This window comes from Octopus bimaculoides, chromosome 30 (genome assembly GCF_046866305.1).
Source record: "Octopus bimaculoides isolate indiv1 chromosome 30, ASM4686630v1, whole genome shotgun sequence".
NCBI lineage: Eukaryota > Metazoa > Mollusca > Cephalopoda > Octopoda > Octopodidae > Octopus > Octopus bimaculoides.
This window is the reverse complement of record NC_142957.1, coordinates 4,370,765-4,395,310: the sequence shown is the minus strand read 5'-3', so window position 1 is coordinate 4,395,310 and position 24,546 is coordinate 4,370,765. Positions and strand designations below refer to the sequence as shown.

The 24,546-nt window shown below is 39.5% G+C and overlaps 1 protein-coding gene across 3 annotated transcripts; it reads left to right on the top strand.

Annotated features, from left to right (window-relative positions):
- Positions 1-576: 576 nt before the first annotated feature.
- On the top strand, positions 577-15,305 carry LOC149130153 (acyl-coenzyme A amino acid N-acyltransferase 1-like). 3 transcript variants are annotated; one of them, XM_089346533.1, is made up of 3 exons: positions 578-798; positions 10,899-11,002; positions 13,191-15,305. In XM_089346533.1, the coding sequence occupies exon 3, from the start codon at positions 13,219-13,221 to the stop codon at positions 14,572-14,574; it is 1,356 nt and encodes a 451-aa protein (XP_089202659.1). In that variant the 5' UTR covers positions 578-798; positions 10,899-11,002; positions 13,191-13,218; the 3' UTR covers positions 14,575-15,305. The 3 variants fall into 3 exon arrangements, with proteins under 3 accessions (XP_089202660.1, XP_089202659.1, XP_089202661.1); XM_089346534.1 differs by lacking the exon at positions 10,899-11,002 and having other exon boundaries at positions 577-798; XM_089346535.1 differs by lacking the exons at positions 578-798; positions 10,899-11,002 and adding an exon at positions 9,888-10,749.
- Positions 15,306-24,546: the final 9,241 nt, after the last annotated feature.

Sequence of the window (24,546 nt, the reverse complement as noted above, 5' to 3'; positions counted from 1 at the left end):
AATAATATTAGGGATAAAAATCCAAATTTACAGGTAAAAACTCAATTAAGTTCAATTTATTAAAAATTAAAATTAAATTAAGTTTCACAGTATAAAATATATAGCTTTAGGGAAAAGAACCAAAGTTCATGAACTAATCCATGAAAATCCACATTCACATATAGAAAAATTAATAAGTAAATATCATAAGATAAAGATATTTATTATCTTTATCTTATGATATTTACTGTGTATTATATTATACTTATTTATCGTGCTTTTACTTATTAATTTTTCTATATGTGACTGGATTTTCATGGATTAGTTCATGAACTTTGGTTCTTTTCTCTAAAACTATATATTTTATACTGTGAAAGTTAATTTAATTTTAATTTTTAATAAATTGAATTTAATTGGGTTTTCAACCTGTAAATTTGGATGTTTATCCCTAATATTATTATTATTATTATTATATATATATATATATATATACATATATGTGTATATATACATATATCATTTCCTCCTTTCTGTCTATCTCTTCTCCTCTACCATTACTATCACTCGTCGTTCTTTTCCTATCACCTATCCTTCTTTTTCACTATATCTATTCCCCGCTTTCTATCTTTAGTCCTCTCCTTCTCTTCCTCATCCCATCACCCTTCCTTGTTTCAGTTTATCTATAGGTACATGTCTCCCCTTCCTCCTACTCTCACACCTAACTCACAAACAATGTTTATATCCCAGAAACGAAATTTGGAAGGTTCATTCAGTGTCTTAACTACATGAACTGTTAAATGAGAATTTATTAAATCAGAGGTGAGATATAATTAATTTACATACATTACTTTGTTTTTATTCACAATAGTAAAACGTTTAACTCAATTACAACTGTGACCTAACTTCTACAGAGCGGGTTGAAGTTTTGATGGCAAACCTACACAATTGGGACTCGATTCTGTTTCTGCACAAATAGATATTTTTAAATGAAATTTTCTATAAATATTCTTCAGATGGTGTAGATTCGGATCATATGGGAATTTGTGAGAAAGTCTTTTTCTGTGGGTGGGAAGAAGAGGGCATTCCTACAGATGTGAACCCCACTTCTACTTTCTTGCCTCATAACTTACAGAAGGTTGTTTAAAGAAGGCCAGCAATTGCCCATGCATATCAGTTTACCCTTTTCATGCCACCAACGTTGTTCAAGGGAATACAGCTTTGGCACAAGTGATGTCGCAACTCATTTCTACAGCTGAGCGAACTGGAGCAACGTGAAATAAAGTGTCTTGCTCAAGATCACAACACACAACCCACTCTGGGAATCAAACTCACAATGTCATCACTGCGAGCCCGACGCTTTAACCAGTGAGCCATGTGCCTTCACAATGTAGATATAAAACATCGCGTGTCAACATAAGTTAATGTACACATCATAATAGATGCTTATCACAATGTCAACATACATTAATCTACACATATCCCATGTAAATATAGATTAGATGTGCCTCTTCTTCTAAACGTCCATGCCTCTTTGCAGATCTTTCGTTAGTCCTTGTTTCATACATTGGGATAAATATAAAGCTTTCCTTTCATAAGTCCCAAGTTAAAATATACCTCACGCTGTAGATGTAGATTAATATATACACATCACATGTATACATAGTTTCATTTATAAATCATATACGCACAGGTTAATCGATACCTGTCACAATGTAAACACGGCTTTCTAAAAAAATGTTTTATTTCTTCAATTTTTTATCCAGCCGAACCACTTATGTTTATGTATATTTTTTTTGTATGTATTATGTGTTTATGTGTGTATGTAGTATGTAAAGTAATGCCTCGGCGTAGGAGTTAATTTATTCCCGGATGCCACTCGTAAAGTAGAGCGATAATTTTCCATAGCAGCAATGTTATAAATCGTAATTCCTTCCCAGACAAAATATTTTACCTATACAACTTGTGGTGAGATGGAGGAAGAAGACAACAAGAAGCAAAAGGCCAGAATGAAGCGTTGGACCTTACCTTGCCGACTGCAGAGGGGTACACGATCGCTCCTAATCAGAACACGTCTATCTCGTAACGTCGCTGTTTTCTCACTGGCCTCACGTGCTAGCCTTCGACCTCGTGTCGCCGACTTCCGATCTGACACTTCCGGTCTGGCCCTTCCAGTCTGGCTTCACCTCTGTTTGCCTCACCCCTCTCCACCACAACACACAACTCATCAAAGCCCACAACACCGGCTCTCCCACTCGCTCCTCTCTCCCGAACTACCTTAATTGGTTTCATAATCAGCCAACCAGGGAGGAGGGTACCGCTCCCTCTGTGGTCGCTGTGCGACCCCGGGACTGGCCTGAGTTCCTGGCGCGCTGCCTTCATCATCTTGCCTACTGCTGCTGTCTTCATCATCCTGCCCACTGCAGCTGGTTCCATCCCCTGAAGCACTGACAATCTTCCGCACATCCAAAACGTGGCGTGGCATACCATCGACTGAGACGTTGTTCTTTGAATTGATGGAGGTTATAGTTCCTTTCCCCCATTGTGATGTGCACCGTGCATTTGGGGGTTTTACCCAAACTTCTTCCCCGATCTGCACGAAGGTGTGCTCGTCTTCTCCCCGGAGTCGCATTGATGCAATACACGGGTGCCTCCACTCGTACCTGAATATTGCCCTGTGTGGCACCGACTCCTCAGCCTGTCCTGACCTGGACGACATATTGCACCAAAATACGGCCTCGATTGGCGAAATGTGGCCCCTCTCTGCCACGGTCTTGATGGTACGATGATACCTTTCCACCACTCCATTTCCACTTGGCCGGTATGCCGCCCTGAAGAAGCGGCTGACCTGCCACCCGTCAAGCACTTCTTTCAGCACCTCCGAGCGAAATGCAGTGCCATTATTCTGCAGCAGCTCATCCACGGGGCCTCGTTCCAGGAATATCCCATTTAACACTCCTGCGATTTCCTCTGCAGTCCCCGTCTTCATCTCCCTCCATATGGCCATCCGCCCCGGTCCGCAGTCAACCATTGAGAGGTACGTCCCCTACCGGTAGTGTGTTACGTCCACTGCCAGTCGTTTCCAGTTGTGGGCCACTGGAATACTTCCCGCCTCATGTACGCCCGGAGCAGGGTCAATAGACTGGCACCTGTCACAGCTGCTAACCACTCTCTGCACGCTCCGCCTCGTTACCTCGGAGTCAACTTTCCTGGCGAAGAACAACGTCCTGTCCACTCCCATGTGATGCATAGTATGCAGTCTCCTCAACTCCGAGTCACTCAGACAACATACTGCAGCCACAGCCTGCTCCGCATCCTCTGGCACCTGCAACCAAGCTCGCTTTACCCTGGTTAGGACGTCTGCCCTGTTCTTTTCGGAAGGCACAAATATTACGCTCAGCTCCAGATCGAACTCAGCGGTTAGCTCCCGCAATATTCCCAATCGGCGCTTTACCAGCATCTCCGCAGCCCCTTTGGTTCGCACCCTCCGCTCATTGGTGAGGACTGTCATCACCTAACCAAGCACAGTGGTCGAATCGGTTCTAATCTCGATGGTGCACAGCCCCCACTTCAAGGCCAGGTTCACCCCCTTCAGCACGGCATCCAACTCCGCTACGTTGATATGGTTGCAGTAATCCATCTTCCTGAGCCAGGCTGCATCTTCCACCACGGTGCCTCCCATTTCCAAGACAACCCCTATTGTGATGCTACTGGCGTCACACCAAACGATCCCACTCTTTGATTTGGGAACATACCAACTGCCCCTCACTGGATACTCTGCTCTCTCTCTGACCAAGACTTCCTGCATCATGTCGGTCGTTTTCTCCCCAACTCTGTCATTCCACTTTGCTCCTTCGGCTCATCTCTTGATGAAGCTACATGCTGTCCGAAGCCATCCTGCAACCGGGTAATGTCCCACCAGCTTCCCGCACACCGAGAACAGTTCCCGCCTACTCACGCTGGTGCCCAGTTCAGGGATCTCGTTTCCTCTCCGGAACACCAGCTCGCCCGATCTGTCTTTTTGTAGCTTCAGCCACAGCGCAGCTCCTCCCACCATCGACTCAGGCGGCTTCGCAATCAGCCCGAACCTCTCCAGGTGTCTCACTACCTTGGTGGCTCTTACTACAGTCTCGTCAACCAAAATGTCGTCGATGTAGGAACTGGTGGCCTTCCTTATACTCTCCTCTTTCCCTAGGACGGACTTGAGCACCATCGCCTTAATTTTCGGAGCGGAATTCAGCCCGAAACCCAGCCTGGTTAAACAGTACGTCCGGCCCTTGTACCGCACCAGCTGGTATCGCCACAGCTTGTCACTCACACGGAGCTGCAAATATGCCGACTTCAAGTCGACGATCGTCGCTGCCTTGGTCAACTGTCTGCACACACGTAACGTCTCACCGCAAACGTCTGTTGCCTCGCCTCCCGTGTGGCACGATATATGGTCGTTCAGCTCCCTAAAGTCCAGCACTGGTCTGACTTTTCCTTTCGTCGGCTGCACCACCGCCATCAGAGGCAGCACTCCACTCACCACCTCCTCTTTCCACGGGACAAGGACTCCTTCCTTGATCCATCTCTCTACCCCCTCGTCGAACTCGACGCCGGCGTGACCTTTCAACGTATGCTGGTAGCAGTTCACCCTGTTCTTTAGCAGTGGGGGCTCGTCCTTCCATCGCCACTCTATCGTCCACCTCCGACCATCAAACGCCGCCTGAAAATCTTCGTCCTCGATGGGGCTCTGCTCTCCCTGGCGGTCCCGACTCACGGCGCACGATGCCCCCACGCTTCCGAACTTGACCTCATCTCCTGCAATCCTAACGCCACCAAGACGGTTGATGGCGTCCATCCCCAACACCACGTCAATCTCATCTACCAAGTGGCCAACTACAATTGCTTGCAGCGTTAGCTTTGCTCCCTGCACCTCAGTAATGCCTTCACAGCGTACCTGTCTTCCGTCGACTGCCCTCACACTGCTTTCTCCACTCCACGTCTCTACCACTCCCGGAGTCATCAGGGTCGTTGTACAGCCCGTGTCCACAAGGGCACGCGACACCTTCCCATCCACTAGCACATCAACAACGGGTAGAAAAAATTGCGCTTTTATTGATCTGAAAGTGAGACCGCTGGCGCAGTAGTCTCCTTTAGACCGTTTCCCTGCAGACATTTGCTGGCTATATGACCCGTTTCACGACAGCGGTAGCAGATGACCTCAGGCTTAGGTAACTTACAGTCTCGCACCATGTGCGGGCCCTGACACCGGAAACACTGTCCTTTGAACGGTCGCACACGTTCCTTGTTCGACCCCTCTACGACACTCCTTGGCCGGCCACCTTTTGCTGTAGCCGCGGCTGCCACTGGTGACGACCTACGACAGGAAACTAACATACGAGCTCTCGATATTATATCCGCCATGGGCATGGTGCTCACGTCCGGCAGTTTCTGCAATTCGACCGACAGGTGGTCAGGAAACCCAGTCACAAACGCCAACTTTACCGTTTGATCCAGCGATTCTCCCTCGTACCCCGCAAGTCTAGCCAACCTCCTAAGTTCGTTGGCAAACACGTCAACCTGTTCGCCGGTCCACTTCGCTCTCCCCAGGTGAACGTACGCCTCAAACATTCCTTCTGCGAAGGCCTCCATCAAGCGGATTTCTATTTTCTCCGCGCTAACTTGGTCCCTCTCTTCCATCTCTAAAAATAGCGCCAACGCCGGACCATCCAAGTAGAGCGGTAGAAAACTTGCCAAGTCGCATATCCCTTGGAGCTTCGCGACCAGCTTCATCTTCTTTAGCCATGCGACCATGTCCGTGTCGCCGCAAAACGGCTTAATTATATCAATAGCAATCCGGACTACACTGATAATTTTTTTTTTTTTTCTTATGGGCCGAAATAGCTTGTGGTGAGATGGAGGAAGAAGACAACAAGAAGCAAAAGGACAGAATGAAGCGTTGGACGTTACATTGCCGACCGCAGCGGGGTACACGATCGCTCCTAATCAGAACACGTCTTTCTCGTAACGTCGCTGTTTTCTCACTGGCCCCACGTGCTAGCCTTCGACCGTGTGTCGCCGACTTCCGATTTGACACTTCCGGTCTGGCTTCACCTCTGTTTGCCTCACGCCTCTCCACCACAACACACAGCTCATCACAGCACACAACACCACAAAACTTATAATACTTGTAAATAAATGGCAATGAACCGAATCCAACGACTGGCACCCATGCCAACCTCTCCTTCATTGGACACTAAACCCTGCTTGCGAAGACCTGTTGGGGCAAGTGAAATCGTAATTGAACCATACTCGATGACTGGCACCTGCGCCAGTGGGGCACTAACAGCACCGTTCGAGCGTGATCATTGCCAGAGCAACTGTCTGGCTTCCGTGCTAGTGGCCCGTAAATAGCACCATTTGAGCGTAATCGTTACCAGCGTTGCCTTCTAGCACTTGTGCTGGTGGCACGTTAGAAAGTCACTCGAGCGAGGTCGCTGCCAGTGCCGTTGGACTGGCTCCCGTGCAGGTGGCATGTAAAATCACCCACTACACTCTCGGAGTGGTTAGCGTTAGGAAGGGCATCCAGCTGTAGAAACTCTGCCAGATCAAATTGGAGCCTGGTGCAGCCTTCTGGCTTGCCAGTCCTCAGTAAAATCGTCCAACCCATGCTAGCATGGAAAGCGGACGTTAAACAATGATGATGATGAAAACAACAGTAGAATGTAAAGAATATTTTATGTAAAGTAAGAAGAATGTCAAGATCATTTATAATAACAAATATTATTTATAATTGTTTTCTGCATCACTTTCACTCGCACTATACTCATACACACTGTCACTTGTAGATGCGATCGCCCATTCACAAGCACTCATAGACGGACTTGTAGAATACCTTTTTAAAAAACAAGTTTAGAGTTGCAGCATGGAAGGTGTTTATAAGCCATTTAAGAAACACACAAAAACCATTAGATTCATTTCAACATTTAAATTTAATTTGCCAAATATTTTCGTCGCTTTGAGACCGCGACCTGTTCACTGACAAAATTCTGTGCTGCATCTGAGAAAGTAACAGTTAGTTCATGATATATATATGTACGTATGTATGTGTGTATGTATGTTTGCCTATATGTATGTATGTGTGTGTGTAATTAGGTAAGTGTGTAGACGTGTCTATGTGTGTGTGTGCATGTGTATATACATGTGAACGTATGTTTACGTACTGAAAATGTGTGTCAGTTCAAGGTGTATACATGACTGTTACTTTGTTGAAGGTTGTATACCCACACACACACATATACATATGCATATACATATATATAGACACACATACATATATGTGTGTGTGCGTTTGTCCCTGTCACCACAGTCTAACGGTGAATGGATACAACATCTTTGATACATATATGCACATATAACTTTGTGCTTAGAAGAGGCTTTTCTTCGCTCTCTATAAACTTCTCAGTAACATGCAGAAGCGCTTCTTGTGGTAGTTGAAACTTTTGCACTCAGTTTTAAAAATTTGCATCTTGTGCTTGAAAAATAAAACTCGTAAACTTGAGGTCTTGTACAGCTGGTCCTCGTAAAGTTAGGCATTACTGCATATTTGTGTAAGTACTGTATATGTAGTACTGGAGGTCCGTGAACATGTTAGGCTGACAAACCTTTCAATATCCTGGGGTCAGTGGGAAACCTCATGTAAAATAAAAGAGGTCCTCGGTAGTGAAAAGGTTGGGAACCACTGCCTTATACGTATATGGGTTCACAGTTTCGTCACAAGGCCAGCAATGTCGAGGGGATGAAAGGCACAGTCGACCGCGGAGGAATTTGAACTCATCACATTTGTATTCACATATAACATGATATATATCTAAGATCCGATTGTTGATGGTATTGTTGTTTGAAAGACAGTTGACTGTGTTTTGTGAGAGATGTTGCTGTTATTTCTAGCACATCTAAGGACCATACACATGCTGTCCTGTTTGATTGTGGTGCTATTAATAACGATTCTTTTTGTTATAGGCACAAAACCTGAGATGTTATGGGAGAGGGCTAGTCGATTGCATCACACCCAGTGCTCAACTGGTACTTGTTTAATTGACCCCCAAGAGGGGTCTCTCTTTTGTCTCATACTTGTATTAGTCATTAGACTGCGACCATGCTGGGGCACTACCTTAGAAATCTTTAATCGAATGAAATCGATCCTGGTACTTTGTTTTTCTTCTTTAATATCGGTATCTATTCTGTAGGTTTCCTTCAATAAGCAGCCAAGTTACGGTACCGTAAACAAACTGACACCAGTTGTCAAGCAGTAGTGGGGAACACGCACGAACGCACACACACACGTATATATACACACACATGTTTTTTCTACTCTCGACACAAGGCCTGAAATATTGGGGGAGGGGCCAGTCGATTAGACCGACATTAGTACGTAACTGGTACTTAATTTTTCGACCCCGAAATGACGAAAGGCAAAGTCAATCTCGTTGGAATTTGAACTCAGAACGTAAAGACAGACAAAATGCCGCTAAGCATTTCGCCCGGTGTCCTAATGTTTCTGGTAGCTCGCTGCTTTTTTATACTCACGTATATTGTGTTGTGTCTGGTGGTGGGGGGATCATACTGCCTTAATATCTAACACACTCTCCGCTTCAATTTCTACTCATTTATTATTTATATGAAGAAAATATATTAAAAAACAATATAAATAATAAATGATTGGAAACTGAACTGGTGAGTGTGTTAGGTATTAAAGCAGTGTGGCTCTACTCAGGTACAAGAAAATTTGTTTCAACACACAAATTCACATAAAGAATCTTGCAAACAAGATACAAAATCGAATCATATATCCATATACATATATATATACATACATACATATATATATATATATATATATATATATATATATATATATATATATATATATATATATATATATATATATATATCATCATTCATCATCATCATCATCATCGTTTAACGTCCGCTTTCCATGCTAGCATGGGTTGGACGATTTGACTAAGGACTGGTGAAACCGGATGGCAACACCAGGCTTCAATCTAATTTGGCAGAGTTTCTACAGCTGGATGCCCTTCCTAACGCCAACTATATATAGGAATCTTGCAGGCGTGAAGTGGATTCTATCCACTATACTCAAATTTGAATTAACACTGCGTCAGAACTTTTCCAGCGGTGGAACAACGGTTTTGATCTGACAGCAGTTAGATATTTCCCAGATGCCTTTAGCTAGGCTGAAGCGGTGTCTCCACCACTTGACCCTTTCTGACCTCTTCTACTCCATCGAATCTAGAATAGAGATAACAAGACCGCCAGCTAAATCCTTTGTTCTCACTATCCTTCTAGATAGCTATAAAAACAGGAGGCCCCAAGCAAAGTTTCTTTTTTAGTCACCAGTCGGTGACGACTCAACAGCTTAGTCACCAGTCGGTGATGACTGGACATCTAGAGCCATGGACACAAGCAGGCAGCCCCTAAAAGACAAACGGCCAGAGGGAGAAAGAAGTTTACTGTCAGCCACTGTGAGACAACGTCGCACACCTTATAACTAATACAAGCTCACATCCTTTTCTCTTTTACACTACCAGTCCGAAATTCTTTACCTTGTATGCTTTACGTACAAACTGTTATACTATTACAATAACCTACCCGTCGTGGTATGGCAACATATAAAGTAACGGTAAATAAATATTTTCTTAAAAACTTCGTGAATTGTTCATCTTGTGCATCATGCAGCACATCGCTACAAACTAACAATTATCGTTACATATATATATATATATAAGGTTGAGGAGGGTATTGGATTTAACCAAACCCAAGAGGATACAGGTAATACCAAGTGCTGTATACCGACTAGTTTGCCCCAGTCGTTGTATGAACAGGATTGGGGATTATAAGTCGTGTATTAGCGTGTGTATATGTAAATATATAAAAAGATAAAGAGAGCAATGGTAAGGTTGGAGAAGTATTTTATGGATAGAGTCTTACAGCTGTTTCTGGGAAGATCCAGTACTTCCCTTCATCATCTCACCACATATATATACCCACAAATCTATTTCTTCTACTCTCTAATTCACAACACCACCACCAACGCATACAGACTACGTCGTTTCTTTCAATCCCTTTCCACCGTCTATAAATAGGTTTGGCTACATTCTAGAATATGATACTGCTAACTACCTTTCCTACTCATTTCTCCCTTTATCTCTGTCCTTGGTTTATCACTCATACCCCCACCACCTATAAGCTACATACGGGCATTCCTTCCTACTCACTAGACCTTTTAACATCATCCCCCCATTCCTCCTTCACTCTATATGCTCATCCCCTCTATCCTGTAAGATCAACTGACCATAAATATACCACTACCATCCTCCACCTCTATCTCTCCTCTATCCCCTTTCATACTCTGTCTTCATGACTTGACCTAATTACCGCTCACTTTTCACTTGACTTGGCCATTCTTCAAGTAAACAAGGAAAAATCCATCGCAGTATGGCATATATTTACCTCTGCTATCTATGCTATATCAACCTTCGCTCCAACATATATTTGCGGATTATCCCCACAAGGATTACTTTACACGGATTTCTACACGGATATTTACTACTGGAATGAAACTACACTTCAAGTACTGTTCTCTCTTTTTTCAGCACATCACACTCTTTACCACTTCATACTAAAAATATCCGCCTATGGATATAATAATAGATTTTTTTTTCTGTCTCCGATGAAGGGAAGTACTGGATCTTCCCAGAAACAGCTGTAAGACTCTATCCATAAAATACTTCTTCAACCTTACCATTGCTCTCTTTATCTTTTTATTTTTATATATTAACATATATATATATATATATATATGTATATATATATATATATATATATATATATATATCTTTTAAATTTGTTTACAGGAAATGTTGTGAATGTGCAAATAACCTTCTATTCCACTATGCCGGACACTTTCTAATGATGCAAACCAATTTTGCGGGGTTGCATCAAGCTGTACCAATCTAATGTAAGATAAATATAATAATAATTATAATTTTAATAAATTTAATAATACAATAATCCTTGGATGGATTATTATTATTAAATATTCCTCCCAGCCAAGGTTGTTTATTATTATTATTATTATTATTATTATTATTATTATTATTATTATTATTATTATTATCATCATCATTATTATCATCATCATCATCATCATCATCATCATCATCATCATTACTATCGTTATTACCATTATAAGGCGCTGAGCTAGCAGAATCGTTAGCATGCCGGGCGAAATGCTTGGAGGTATTTCGTCTGTCTTCGTGTTCTGAGTTCAAATTCCGCCGAAGTCAACATTGCCATTCATTCTTTTGGGGTTGATTAATTAAGTACCAGTTACGTACTTGGGTCGATATAATCGACTTAATCCCCTCCCCCGAACTGCCCTTGTGGCAAAATTTTGAAATCATCGTCATCATTACTATTATTATTATTATTATTATTATTTATATATTAGCAGTAGGCATCCGTGGGTCTCCAGAGGCCATGGCCCTACACCTGAAGAAATCTTAGCTGCTGATGGCAGTGCAGTCTTTTGTGACTGAACCCAGGACCATGTGATCGTGACACTCAACCAAAATACTTGAAATTTTTAAGGGACACTTTGGAAAAAAGGACTGGATGGTTATGGCGAATTTATTTTGATCATAAACTTTCTGGACCAGGAAAGACCTGTGGCTAAAGTGATAATGTAGGAGAGCTCATGTGTACCCCCAGTTTGCTAGAAATCACACTTAAATTACATCCTACAATCTTTGAAAATAAAGGACACATTGGATATTGTAGTACTAGATACACATTGCGAGACAGAAAGGTCAAATAATCTTGGCTTAGGTATCTTTGATCATAGGCCTGCTTTTTTCAAGAGTGGCCGTGGGAGAGCTCTGTGTGTACCCTCACTTTGCTAGAAATAGCAGTCAACTCTCCTTTTAATTACACTACTGTCTTGTTAAAGGATTTGACACATTGGATAATGTAATCTTAGATAGTGCCTGAGAGAAGGATGGAATGGTCATAGTTGGGGTGTCTTTGGTTATAAGCTTGATGGCTGAGGGGGTGACCTGGGGCAAAAGTGATTTGTAAAATGCTACTAGCCAATGTAGGAGAGTTATGTGGAGCTTCAAGTTGCAAGAAATAGCAGCCAAATCTCCCTTAAATTACACCCTACTCCCATGAAAAAGAGTGACACATTTGATAATCTAGTCCTAGATACACAATGCCAAGAGGATACAATGGCTGTGGTTGGATCATCACTGATCATATGCTCTATGGTCACAGTTGGAATGTCTCTGGTGATAAGCCTGCTTTATCAAGACCTCTCTTTATGGCAGAATTAGCCCCCAGCGCATGGCTAGTACTTGTTTTCAGCTGAGCTGACTAGTGAAACTTAAAGGGCAGTCCATTGCTGAAGGATATGATGCAACACCTGGACTGAGAACTGAAGTCGTGACCTACTGATAGGATTCGTGACCAGATTTTGCCTCCGATGTCACTTTGTCCACGTCTTTTTGTCCGATATATTTCTATGCATACATGTGTGTGACTTTGTGTGTGGGCATGAGACAGAGAGAGACAGAGAAAGAGAGAGAGAGACAGAGAGTGTGTGTGTGTGTGTGTGAGAGAGTGTATGTATGTAGATATACATTGTTCTACCTTGGGATAGAACTTCCAGTAACAACACAAACTTTCTCACTCATAGCACCCGTATGTTCTGAAAATGTAAATTTCCCATACGAAGGGCACTTCATATTCAAGGCTCTGATGAAGCTATAAGATGTTATCCTGGCACTCAACTAATAGTCCACAACATCATATTGGAAGAACAGCTGTAAGCTAATGATTTTCATTATATAACATCTAGCTTTTTCCAGTGTTGTCTCTTTGATTTCTACATATTTATATATATAAAGTTCAAACTTACAGGAAACAAACGAGGAATAAAGGGGAACAACATGCAATCGTATTAGTTTGACGCTGAGGATGAATGGGAAAATCTTTGATGTTTCGATAAATATTACATTTGATCCTGTTTCTATTTAATCCCTATGTTAATAAGTAATTAAAGTCACTGTTTTATTACAAAAACCTGCTGGTCTCAATCTTGAATTTTTATCTAAAACAACCCATTTTATTTATTAATTTTTCGTCTGCAGTCCTGCAAGTATACACTGACCGAGAAAGATGATCCTCCGTCCATCCTACCAACTACTCTCTGCTCTACGTCACATACCCAGCTACCCAACAGTCTTACCCAGAGTGCTAGTTTCAACCCGCTGCCCAGTTTCAGTAACAGTGAATCCAGAAAATGGTTTGGTTGATGAGCAATTGTCTGTGAGTGTTTCTGGTTTGAAACCCGAAGAAAATGTCACAGTCAGTGCCACAATGGAACAGAGCTCAAAGAAAAGAGAATCCATTTTCAGGTCTTTCGGACATTTCAAAGCTTCAGTTGACGGATGTGTTAATCTGGTCACTGATCCATGTTTAGCGGGAACTTACACTGGAATTGATCCCATGGGATTATTTTGGAGTATGACTCAAGTAGTTGGAAAACATGATAGAATTAGGACTCATGATGCCACCAAATCTTTGGATTGCTTTGTGATGGTCCACCCTGGTCATATCTCGCAGCATTCTGAGTTTACTTCTGATATAAAACCATTAGCAACCAAGTTGGTTCGACGATCGTTTTTGAGATCTGGTGTCCGCAAAATCACAGTTAACCACGGAAGACTTCGGGGTAGTTTATTCATACCAAGTGATGAAACATCCAACAGACAACGACGACGATATCCTGCTGTGATAGATCTGTTTGGTGGCACCGGTTCTTTGATAGAATCCAGAGGTGCTTTGTTAGCGTCCCATGGATTTATTACTTTAAGTTTGGCCTATTTTGCTTATAAAGACTTACCTTCAGTCGTCACCGAGGTTGATTTTGAATATTTCGAAGAGGCTATTGAGTGGTTTATTAACCATGAGCAAGTTTCCAGTGAGAATGGTATAGGTGTCTTAGGGACATCTCTAGGAGGGGTAATAGCTCTATACATAGCGAAACAGTGTCCACAAGTAAGTGCTGTTATAAGTATTAATGCTGCCGCAACTTTCTTTGTTTTTGGCATCCGCCATAATGGTAAACAGCTGCCATATTGCTGTTCAATTGATTGTGGCCATACTGTATTCAATGATGATGGATCTATGATTTCATCTTGGAAAGTAGATGAATCTAAATTGTTTTATTTAGATGAAAGTTCTCGTAGTAAAGTATTGTTTTTAGTTAGTGGCGATGACAAATTATTTTACACTAGTGACTATTACATCTGGCTCAACAACTTGACCCCAACGAAAAAAAAAGATGTTGAATTAATTATATACGAGGGTGCTGGCCACCTCTTGGAACCTCCATATACCCCACTCTTTTATTCTTGTTATTCTATATACTTTGGTGGGGCTACTATTTTTGGGGGTTCTCCTCAAAAACATGCTGAGGCACAAGAAAAGTCCTGGTTAAAAATCAGGGAATTTTTTACCGCAAATCTATAAAAATTTCAACAGTGATTCGATATTGATTCTTTATATCAGTGTGCAACACATCAAATATTTACTGATTGCACCTGTCAGCTTGATGCAGGGAATGAGCTAAACATTTGATTACCATAAATGAATTATCTGTGCAGGTTGTCCAGCAAGTAATTGCAGAAGCGTCCTTCTCAGACCGGAAAGACTTCCAATATATTAGAGACAAGAATACTAATGATGGTTGTTTGCATTATAAAAGTAGGGGTGGCCACAGATGAGTCGGTATAAGAACCTTTAACCTTTAAACAGGCGATATCCGACCAAAATATTCTACATGTTTTATATTCAAATTGGCCACATTTAACTTCTCACACCTGCCCTACAATGTCATTCTAAATTAAAACAATTACATTATTGAAATCTAAAAGCTATGAGATAATGCATGATTAATTGAAAACAAGGCCAGATCCAGCCTCTCATACCTACCCTACAATGTCATTCTAAAACTAAACAATCACATTATTGAAATCTGAAAGCTTTGAGATAATGCATCATTGACTCAAAAGAATGTGAATTAATAAGGATCACATTCAACATTAATCTGAATGTTAAAAAGTTAATGTCTATAGTTGTGATAATGGTAATGTTTGTGATGATGCTGATGATGATGGTGTGATAAATATGCTAATTATGTTTATGAGGATGATAATATTTGTAATGTTGGCATTGAAATAAAAGGATGTTTATGTTATTAACCTTTTGTTACCAAATTTTTATTGAAATGTACTGCCTTTCTTTTTTCATGTCTTTTGAAAATGATGAAGAATTTCATAAAATAACTTTGTCGCTATTAAACTGATGCTTGGAACTTTGTATTGTAGAACTTTATGTGGTTCCTGACAGGTTGGCATCAAAATGGTTAGATGGAAGCTTTGGAACAGTCGGTACTGGTTTACGTGGTACCAGTACCAGGTCTCATCAGCCTGTGATGAGATCTCTGTCCTGATTATAATAAAATGATGCATGATTAATTACAAATGTAATGCTTATTTATTCATCATCATCATCATCGTTTAACATCCGCTTTGCATGCTAGCATGGGTTGGACGATTTGACTGAGGATTGGTGAAACCGGATGGCAACACCAGCCTCCAATCTGATTTGGCAGAGTTTCTACTGCTGGATGCCCTTCGTAGCGCCAACCACTCAGAGAGTGTAGTGGGTGCTTTTACGTGTCACCTGCACGAAGGCCAGTCAGGCGGTACAGGCAACGGCCACGGCTTATTTATTCATATTATTTTTAATTAATGTGGTAATGCATAATCAATTCCAAACAATGTTCTGCTCTTACTTCTCGATTCTTTCAACTTGTTGAATTTATTTCTGTATAATAATGAAACTGTATTTTTTTATGTGTGACGGTCAAAAAAATATAATCTATATCTTCAACATATATGCACGTAATAAACGCTCATCCACGTCTTGTCATGTATACATCATAACATTTACGCAGCCTAAACTAAACTAAACTAAGAGTTATGCTTAGTGATAAATACTAATAATTAAGTTATAAGTAACGAAATTATCACTATAGCTTTTAATTAATAAGCAATAATATTCGTTATAACTTACGAATGAAAACATTATAAATAAAGATATAGTATATCCCACATTTCAACGACCTGTTGTTGTGATAAACAACCAACATATAAAAACTGGTGTCCGACCTGTTATACACATAAAATATGTATACTGAGTTAGGCACTAATTCAGCCACGTAGCCAACCGATTGCAACTGGGGGTGCTATCTTGATAGCTGGGGATGCTGAACAGGGGTACGGACAAAAGCCCCATGCTATCTATCCTTGAAGATTCTCTTTTAAAGATGTTTTTCTAATTTTTAACTTTTACCATTGATAAACAAAAAATATTGTTGAAACTAGTTTGGTATATATGTAAATAAATGTATTTTAAACATTGAGGGGTTTTTGAAATTTAGGTGCATTTTCAACAACATATTTTCCCATATATATATATATATATGCATATATGTACATATACATACACACACACACATGCATATATGGGTACAGGACGTCACCAACAGTAAACAACATGGCTGTTGATGAAGGGTCATTCTTTATGTTACTTGTCCTGTTTTCCATTTGTTTCTCTTGCTTGCATATTGAACTCATTTGTTTTCATATTTCATGTTGTTCACTGTTGGTGACGTCCTGTACCCATATATGCCTGTGTGTGTATGTATATATATATATATATATATATATATATATATATATATATATATATATATGCATGTATATGTGTGTGTGTGTATGTATGTAGGTATGTATGTATATATATATACATATAAATATATATATATAAACACACACACACACACATATATATATATATATATATATATATACTTTATTTAAAAGCAGCAGAAATATAACAAAAAAAAAACCGTTACTCTGAGTTTCACGTTCCCGTTCATCGGACAGTTTTGTTAGAAATGGAGGAAGGATAACGATGCAATCGAAAGTAATGTAAAATTTAAAATTTAAAACACATGGATTCGTCTGATTGGTTGTTTCAAATAAGGGCCATGGATTGGTCGTTTCAATTAACGGTCAATGATGTGTAATTCACAGACCAAATAAATTTAATACAGATTCACTCTATTAAAAAATATCGAAGAAAACCTTAAATAGAAAAATGGGCTCCAAATACATATTATAGATAATTAAATATATTCGAATTAACGCTTTAAAATCAAATCAATAAAATAAAGCATACGCTGCATTCAAAATAAAATAAAATAAAATAAAATAAAATACAATAGCGTGTATGTATACAAGGCTATCCACAACATATATATATATATATCTACATGTAAATATATACATCGAAATATACAGCTGCATACGCACAGACAATCTACGTATATATGTCTATATTTACAAGGCACAGATATATACATAAGTACAAATCTACACACATATACGTACACACGCATATAAGCCTGCGCATGGAAAACCTATGCACTGGTTACAAAATTCTCACAACGCTAATTCAGTACCAATCCAATAGTCAGATTGCACAATGGTTATAAGGAGTCGATCATAGTCCAAAATTTTACCCATATGGAATATTACATGTAGACATTTTAAATTTGGACGCATGCCTACATGTGTTTAAAAGTTCGCGTCTTTGGTTAAGCGCCTTCTTATCCTGGAACAAGATATTCATTTTTTCCAATAAACAAAGATCACATTTCAATGGTCTCTTATGGGCACCGTGCCTGTAAGGCGATGCTTTACCTAAAATCCTCCATGTCACGCTGAAAGGCTGGGCTTCATTCTCCTTTAAATGCCAGACGTATTTTGCCAGGCTCGTTTTTGTTCTATTTTCAGGGTACCTAAAAGAATTTTTATGATCGACTCCTTATAACCATTGTGCAATCTGACTATTGGATTGGTACTGAATTAGCGTTGTGAGAATTTTGTAAAGACCCCTACGTCATTTTAAGAAAAACCTTCGTCTGTTATATACATAATTTTTCTTCTCCCTTGTTTTTACTTTTATTTTTATTTATTTTTTACTTTTTATTTTTTTCTATTCTATTTTTTAAAAAAACGCTTTGTATTCTTTTATTCTTTTATGCATGTATTTTCGCCTGGTTTTAACCTTTATACAACCAGCGGTTTAAGAAGTTGGCTGCATATATACACTGAAATCTAATGGGTTTTTTTTATGTAGATGTCTGTATAGTTAAAGCACTTACGTATTCATATACATGTACCTACGCTTGCATATGGGGCCTGGGTTCGCACTTGTGCATATACTGTTATGATTTCGTGCGTATATTCTTTTTGTGTATACACGGTAAGGGCATATGCTTGTGTTTATTTATACATACATGCATCTATATTATTATGTGTGCGTAAGTGCGATCAGGTTCACACTCACATATACTTGTATGTGTACATGCGCATGTACAAGGTTGTGATCGTAACTATTTGCGTACATATCAGCATATGTATCTATATGCGTGATGCTATATACATTTTTGTATACGCGCATATGCGCAATCTAAATTTTTCTGCACGTTCACTATATGTTCTTGCTTATATTCTCTCCCTACTTCTTCCTTCCTATCCCCAGCCTTTCTCTCTTTTTTCTTCCTTTTTTTCCATTTCTTTCTTTCTTTCTTTATTCTCTTTCTTTCTCCTTTCCCTTTTTTATGACAACTACATTCCCCCCGCCACCCCCTTTCCCATATTTAACGTTATTATAGATACGTTACTCTTTACCCCTCCACTCCATAGATTAAGATACAATTGTCGTAACCAGTGCATAGGTTTTCCATGCGCAGGCTTATATGCGTGTGTACGTATATGTGTGTAGATTTGTACTTATGTATATATCTGTGCCTTGTAAATATAGACATATATACGTAGATTGTCTGTGCGTATGCAGCTGTATATTTCGATGTATATATTTACATGTAGATATATATATATATATGTTGTGGATAGCCTTGTATACATACACGCTATTGTATTTTATTTTATTTTATTTTATTTTATTTTGAATGCAGCGTATGCTTTATTTTATTGATTTGATTTTAAAGCGTTAATTCGAATATATTTAATTATCTATAATATGTATTTGGAGCCCATTTTTCTATTTAAGGTTTTCTTCGATATTTTTTAATAGAGTGAATCTGTATTAAATTTATTTGGTCTGTGAATTACACATCATTGACCGTTAATTGAAACGACCAATCCATGGCCCTTATTTGAAACAACCAATCAGACGAATCCATGTGTTTTAAATTTTAAATTTTACATCACTTTCGATTGCATCGTTATCCTTCCTCCATTTCTAACAAAACTGTCCGATGAACGGGAACGTGAAACTCAGAGTAACGGTTTTTTTTTTTTTTGTTATATTTCTGCTGCTTTTAAATAAAGCATATTACTCTACCTCTGGTATTTGAGTACTCTTTTTTCCACCTTGTTGCACATTTCACGTGCTTACTCCGGTATATATATATATATATATATATGTATATATATATATATATATTATCCATACAACTGTATGGATAATACCGTACAAAATTCAGGTGCCTCAACTTAAGTACCATATTCATCTGAATCTAAATTTTTGCTGAAGTCATCTGCCATACCCAAAGTACACACACACACACACACACACACACACACACACATCAAAATAAGCAACAAGGATATCCGGAGGTAATTCATTACCTCTGGATATCCTTGTTGCTTATTTTGATTTTAATCACCTTACTTTGAAATTGTATGGATAATATATATATATATATATATCATTCAGATTTAATTGAATTAGGTACTTAATTGAGGCACCAGGCTGTGATGCACTGATACTTGGACACCGTTGCCACTTATGTGCTTTATATATATATATATATATATATATATATATATATATATATATATATATATATATATATATATATATATATATATATATATACATATATGCATGTATATGTGTGTGTGTGTATGTATGTAGGTATGTATGTATATATACAAAGAAATATATATATAAACACACACACATATATATTTATATATATATAAATATATATATATATACACATATATATATATATCAAAATATACAACAAGGATATCCAGAGGTATTGCATTATCTCTAGATATTCTTGTTGCTTATTTTTGATTTAAAATTGTATGGATAATACCGTACAAAATTCAGGTGCCTCAACCTAAGTACCATATTCATCTGAATCTCAATTTTTGCTGAAGTCATCTGCCATACCCAAAGTACACACACACACACACACACACACACACACACACACACACACATCAAAATAAGCAACAAGGATATCCGGAGGTAATGATTATTATTATTATTATTATTATTATTATTATTATTATTATTATTATTATTATTATTATTATTATTATTATTATTATTATTATTAAGGCGGTGAGCTGGCAGAATCGTTACCATGCTGGGCAAAATGGTTAGCGCTATTTTGTCTGCTGCTACATTCTGAGTTCAAATTCTGTGGAGGTCGATTTTACTTTTCATCCTTTTAGGATCGATTAATTAAGTACCAGTTATGCACTGGTGTCAATGTAATCGACTAAATCCCTTCCTCGAAATTCGAGCCAAATCATGCTTCCAGTAAAAAGAATTATTTGTAATTTATGAACACCTCTCTGCAATGTAAAATATTGCTTTCAAATTTTGGCACAAGGGCAGCAAGGTCACAGGGTAGGATAAGTTGACTAAATCAACTCCAGTATTGAACTGGTACTTATTTTATTGACCCCACCAAAAGGATGAAAGGTAAAGTCAACTTGAGCAGAATTTCAAGTCAGCAAATAATGACGGGTCAGATGCCACTAAACATTTTGCTCGGTGTGCTAACGGTTCTGTTAGGTCACCATTTTTCTACAATGGAAAATATTACATTCATTATATAACAAGAGCACTCGGAGAGCACAAACCTCGGCCAAGGCAACACCAACCTCCTCTAAATGATTAGCCAGACATGATTTTTAAAATGAGAATATCTGAAATAAACTCCACTGCTCTCACAAATGAGAATACTAAAAATGAACCCGACTGCTCTCAAAAATTAAGTCAAAAAACAGGAAAAAGTGTCTTCTACTATATCCATGGGCCGACCAAAGTCTTGTGAGTGGATTTGGTAGACGGAAACTGAAAGAACCCTGTCGTATATATATGTATATATATATATATATATATATATATATATATATATATATATATATATATATATATATATATATATATATATATATATATGTATGTATGTATGTATATGTTTGTGTGTCTGTGTTTGTCCCCCCAACATCGCTTGACAACCGATGGTGGTGTGTTTATGTCCCCGTAACCTAGAAGTTCGGCCAAAGAGACCGATAGAATACGTAATAGGCATCCAAAGAATAAGTCCTGGGGTCGATTTGTATGACTAAAGGTGGTGCTCCAGCATGGCCACAGTCAAATGACTGAAACAAGTAAAAGAGTAAAGAGTAAGTACAATATTGGAAACCTCATTTTGGGTTTTACTACAACTTGATGCGCTGCCCAATGAGAACTTTCTCCATGGTTTTTCTCTTTTTATCGACTGCATATTTGACTTTGAGACAAAATATATTTTTCACAAATATTCCCTACCTTACAAAAACTATATCAGCTAAGCAAATGGCCTTCCTTAAATGTATTAAAAACGTTATTACATAATCTGATCACTATTTCAGAAAATTATCGCTGCTCTTTTTGAACATGTAAAAGGTAAATTTAGATGGGGCAAAATGAGTAAGCCAAGATAAAGCATGTTTGCTGCTTCAGTTCTCCAGAGATACATTTGAAAACAGACTCATACATATCAATATCCAAGTCTAGAGAAGTCTCACAGAAAACAAGTTACACAAATGATAAGATTAAATGAATTTCGATCTGCAAGTTAATAAACACCTGCTTATGGTGGCATAGACATTTTTCTGTATGTAATTCAATCCTGATTCATTAAGAAGTATGTCAAGGAGTTGGTTTTCAACTCGAGTCACAATGCATACTAATGAGGACAAACATTTTTACTAATCACTCAAGCGAATAAAAGCCTTGTGAGTTAGGTAGTCAGAAACAAGTAAATGCATTGCCCTCAAGCGCATGCATATATATACATACACACACACATATATGTATATATTCATATACATATAGATATATATCTGCATACACACACACACACACATGCACATATATTCTTTTATTCCTTTATTTGTTTCAGTCATTTGACTGCAGCCATGCTGGAGCACCGCCTTTAGTCGAACAAATTGATCCTAAGGCTTATGGTTTGTAAGCCAAGTACTTATTCTATCGGTTTCTTTTGTCGAACCGCTAAGTGATGGGGACGTAAACACACCAAGGCTGTGAAAGATGTCAGAACATTTATAAAGGGGTCTTACAGCTGTTTCCAGGATATTTCATATTTCCCTTCATCAGAGACGGTGCGAGAAAATGGTTAAGAAATAGTTATTACAGAAAAGATATGAAATGCAGAGTGAAATGGAGGAATGAAAACAGATCTGAGATATGTAAGGATATTGTATCTGCAATTCCATTATTTAAGCAGAGTGGTGTATGTATAAGTTTTCTGTACATTGTGTGTAAATTCCAAAAGGAAGAAAGGAGGAATGTTACCGCACTTGCCCTTACCTCTGCAACACCACCCTCCTCACCAGCACCCATCACCGACCCTATCGCATCACCGACTCCTTTACCTGCACTTCCGATTCGCGGAACACCTCCGAGACATCAACGTTGGCAATGACACCCCGGTGTCACGCCACTTCCGTTCTGCCGGTCACTCCTTGCAGCAACACCTGTCCGTGTTTGGATTGTCCATGCACAGGGGCCATCCAGACTCCTGTTTGCGCCGTGAACAGGGATTAATCTTCTCTCTTCACTCCTTTGCGCCACATGGGCTCAACTCCCCTCCCCTCTTCATCTAACCCCCTCCCGCTGCCTCTCTCCTACCACCCACCTCCCCCTCCTGCTCCGACTCCTACTTCTCTGTATGTCTCTTCACTCCTATTTCTCTTCACTCCTACCTCTCTTCATTCCTACTTCTCTTCATTCCTACTTCTCTTCACTCCTACTTCTCTTCCTACTTCTCTTCACCCCTACTCTTTCTCTCCTCTCTCTTACTCTCCCCTCTCTCACTCTCTACACTCTTACTCTCTCACCCTTACTCTCCTACTCTCTCTCACTCTCTTCTCTCTTTCCCTCTATCTCCCTTCCTCTCTTTCTCCCCCCTCACTTACATCCACCTTCCCCTTCCCCTTTCATCGTCAACCCCCCCCCCCCCTCATAAGCTCATCCCACCACACCCCTACTCTACCTTCCCACTCCACCCCATCCAATTCCTTACATCCACGACCCACCCCTACCCCTACCCTCAGCCTAACCCACACTCCACCCATGCCTTCCCCACCTCCCAACACCCTCACATCACATCACACCAACAGCCTCACATCACACCACGCACACCCTACAACTGACCAACTCCTTTCTCCCCTCCTCATTTTCACACATACATACGTCAAGATCACTAGCATTCTATCTCTAACACACAGCGCCTCGTTCTTCGATCACCGTTCTTTCTCCCCCTTTTCTTAGCTCTCCTGTGTAAAATTTCTAACTTCCGGTCAGCCATTACTATGATTGACCGTTCACTGAACACTATTCAATTTTTTTTCTCCGTGTTTTTCTCCTTGTCTCCGTATTCTTTCTGTTGAAGAGCGTAGCTCGAAACGTTAAAGACTTTCCGTATTCCCGAGCGTCATACTAATACATCCTTTTGTTGTTTACACCACCTGTCGTCGTCTGTTGTTGTTTTTTCGTACATTCTCCCATATATATATATATATATATATATATATGTAGTGAAACTACCTATCGCCATTAGATACAAAACTACTATCGCCATTACATACAATCTTCTCATTTAAATATAAATAAATGCGAGCGTAGTAGAGAACCCATTCCTTGTCATCACGTGACTGATTATTATTCGAATCGGCAACTTCTTCGAACCTTTCCCGCCAGAACGCAAACTGACCAATCACGGCCCCTAATAAGGTCACGTGATAGAGTATATTTCTACCATCTGGTGAGCCAATAGTTTGTTATAAATAGCTTTAACTCATACCCAATAATTTGTCTCGGTCCAGTTTCTCTTTGAGAACTGTTCCGTATACCACACGACAGCAGCAGCAGCCAGCGACCATTTCAGCAGCTTCGTCCAGCCACGATGACCTCCGCCGTCGCCACATCAGCAACAAGAGTCTACTACTACTATCCAGCATCATCATCATGACCAACACGGTTCTACGATTACTACTAACCAGCAACAATCTCCACCAGCGTCTACAC